The 1263-nt window shown below is 53.8% G+C and overlaps 1 protein-coding gene across 4 annotated transcripts in view; it reads left to right on the top strand.

Moving 5' to 3' along the window:
* The window catches only part of LOC125712365 (paired box protein Pax-3-A-like), a 29279-nt gene extending 28380 nt beyond the window's left edge, over window positions 1–899 (top strand). For 2 of the 4 annotated variants that reach the window (XM_048982323.1, XM_048982320.1), the window contains exon 9: window positions 742–899. In XM_048982323.1, the coding sequence (XP_048838280.1) occupies window positions 742–776 (35 nt within the window). In that variant the 3' untranslated portion in view covers window positions 777–899. The remainder of the gene's footprint in view (window positions 1–741) is intronic. The other 2 variants (XM_048982322.1, XM_048982321.1) reach the window with 1 other exon arrangement.
* The last annotated feature ends 364 nt before the right edge of the window (window positions 900–1263 follow it).

The following is a 1263-nucleotide window of genomic DNA, read 5'->3' as shown; positions in this document are numbered from 1 at the left end:
ACCAAAAATGCTGTATCTGGTGCAGTGGAAAAACACCCTAAATGTCAGGTAATCGGTAAATGGCAAGAGTCCCTGACACTGGAAAAGCAGAAATAATTTATGTCAGGTAACAAAACGAATTATAGTTACACAGGTGGGTGACATTTTGAAAGAGCCCAGTGCATTATGGATACATCAGCTCCGATTAGCGTCATATTAATGTCAGGAGGAAAACGTCATCAGCACTGTGATTGCAGCCCCTTAACCCCCCCATCCCCACACGGATGTCCCGGTGTCCATATCGATCGGATCAGTCATCCAACGACCCTGCCGTGGCCGGCCATCCATGAAACGACCTTAAGGGAGCCGGCTCAAGAATCTCCGCCTCGGTGTTAGTCGGCCGAGGCTTCGCTGTCTCCTTCTGCCCCAATCCCGGCCCTGACATCTTGAGATCATTAATCGCTGCGACCCGATACCCACGTGCTGCCTACGTTGGCGGTGAGCTAAATAGCCCGTGGCAGGCAGCGATTGGAAACACGTGCTGGCGGCAGGGGTCGGCCAGGGAATCAGCAGCGACCGCCGGCCCACATTGCCGGGGTGTTGTCAGACCTAATAGGATAAACATTAGCCCCCGATCTGGCCACCACACTTCCCGGGAACCTAGACATGGCTGCATCTGAGACAACCTTCTCTAAGACCTTCCTCCTGTAAGACCTTCATCTCTGAGAGCTTCTCCATTTTTTGTTCTCCTCTCTCTTTCAGGTGCCTTTCATTATCTGAAGCCTGAAATTGCCTGAACAGAAGTGTCTCCAAAAGCCAGCTCGCCGACCCCCCCTGCTTTACTCCTGGTTCTTTGGGTTTATAGGTGGGAGGGGGGGGTGGCTGAGCGGGGCAGGGACGTGCTCTGGCTGGGTACATGGACAGACGGCTGATTCATCTAATCAGGACCAAAGGGGGGGGGGGGGTGGGCGGGGTGGGGGGGGAGGTGAGCTCTCCAGTTACTAGGCTCTGGACTGAGCTGCTTCACATCGCGCTTTGAGGACCAGGCTGGTCCATGTGGGGGATGAAAGGTGAGAGAGGATGACATCAGAACAAACCCAGGGCCTCCCCCTGTTTGATTGCCATGAATAACAGAGATGCCACTGAGGACACATTTTCTCAAGATGTTTGTGTAAGGCCAGCCTGGTGATGGGGGGGTGGGGGGGGGTGGTATCCACATAACCCAGGACTACGTAACAGGAGGCAATGGAGCCAAACATATCCCTTCATACTGCTAAGCAGTAT

The sequence above is a fragment of the Brienomyrus brachyistius genome, chromosome 17 (genome assembly GCF_023856365.1).
Source record: "Brienomyrus brachyistius isolate T26 chromosome 17, BBRACH_0.4, whole genome shotgun sequence".
NCBI lineage: Eukaryota > Metazoa > Chordata > Actinopteri > Osteoglossiformes > Mormyridae > Brienomyrus > Brienomyrus brachyistius.
Note: the sequence above shows the minus strand (reverse complement) of the source record. Positions and strands in the feature narration are given on the sequence as shown.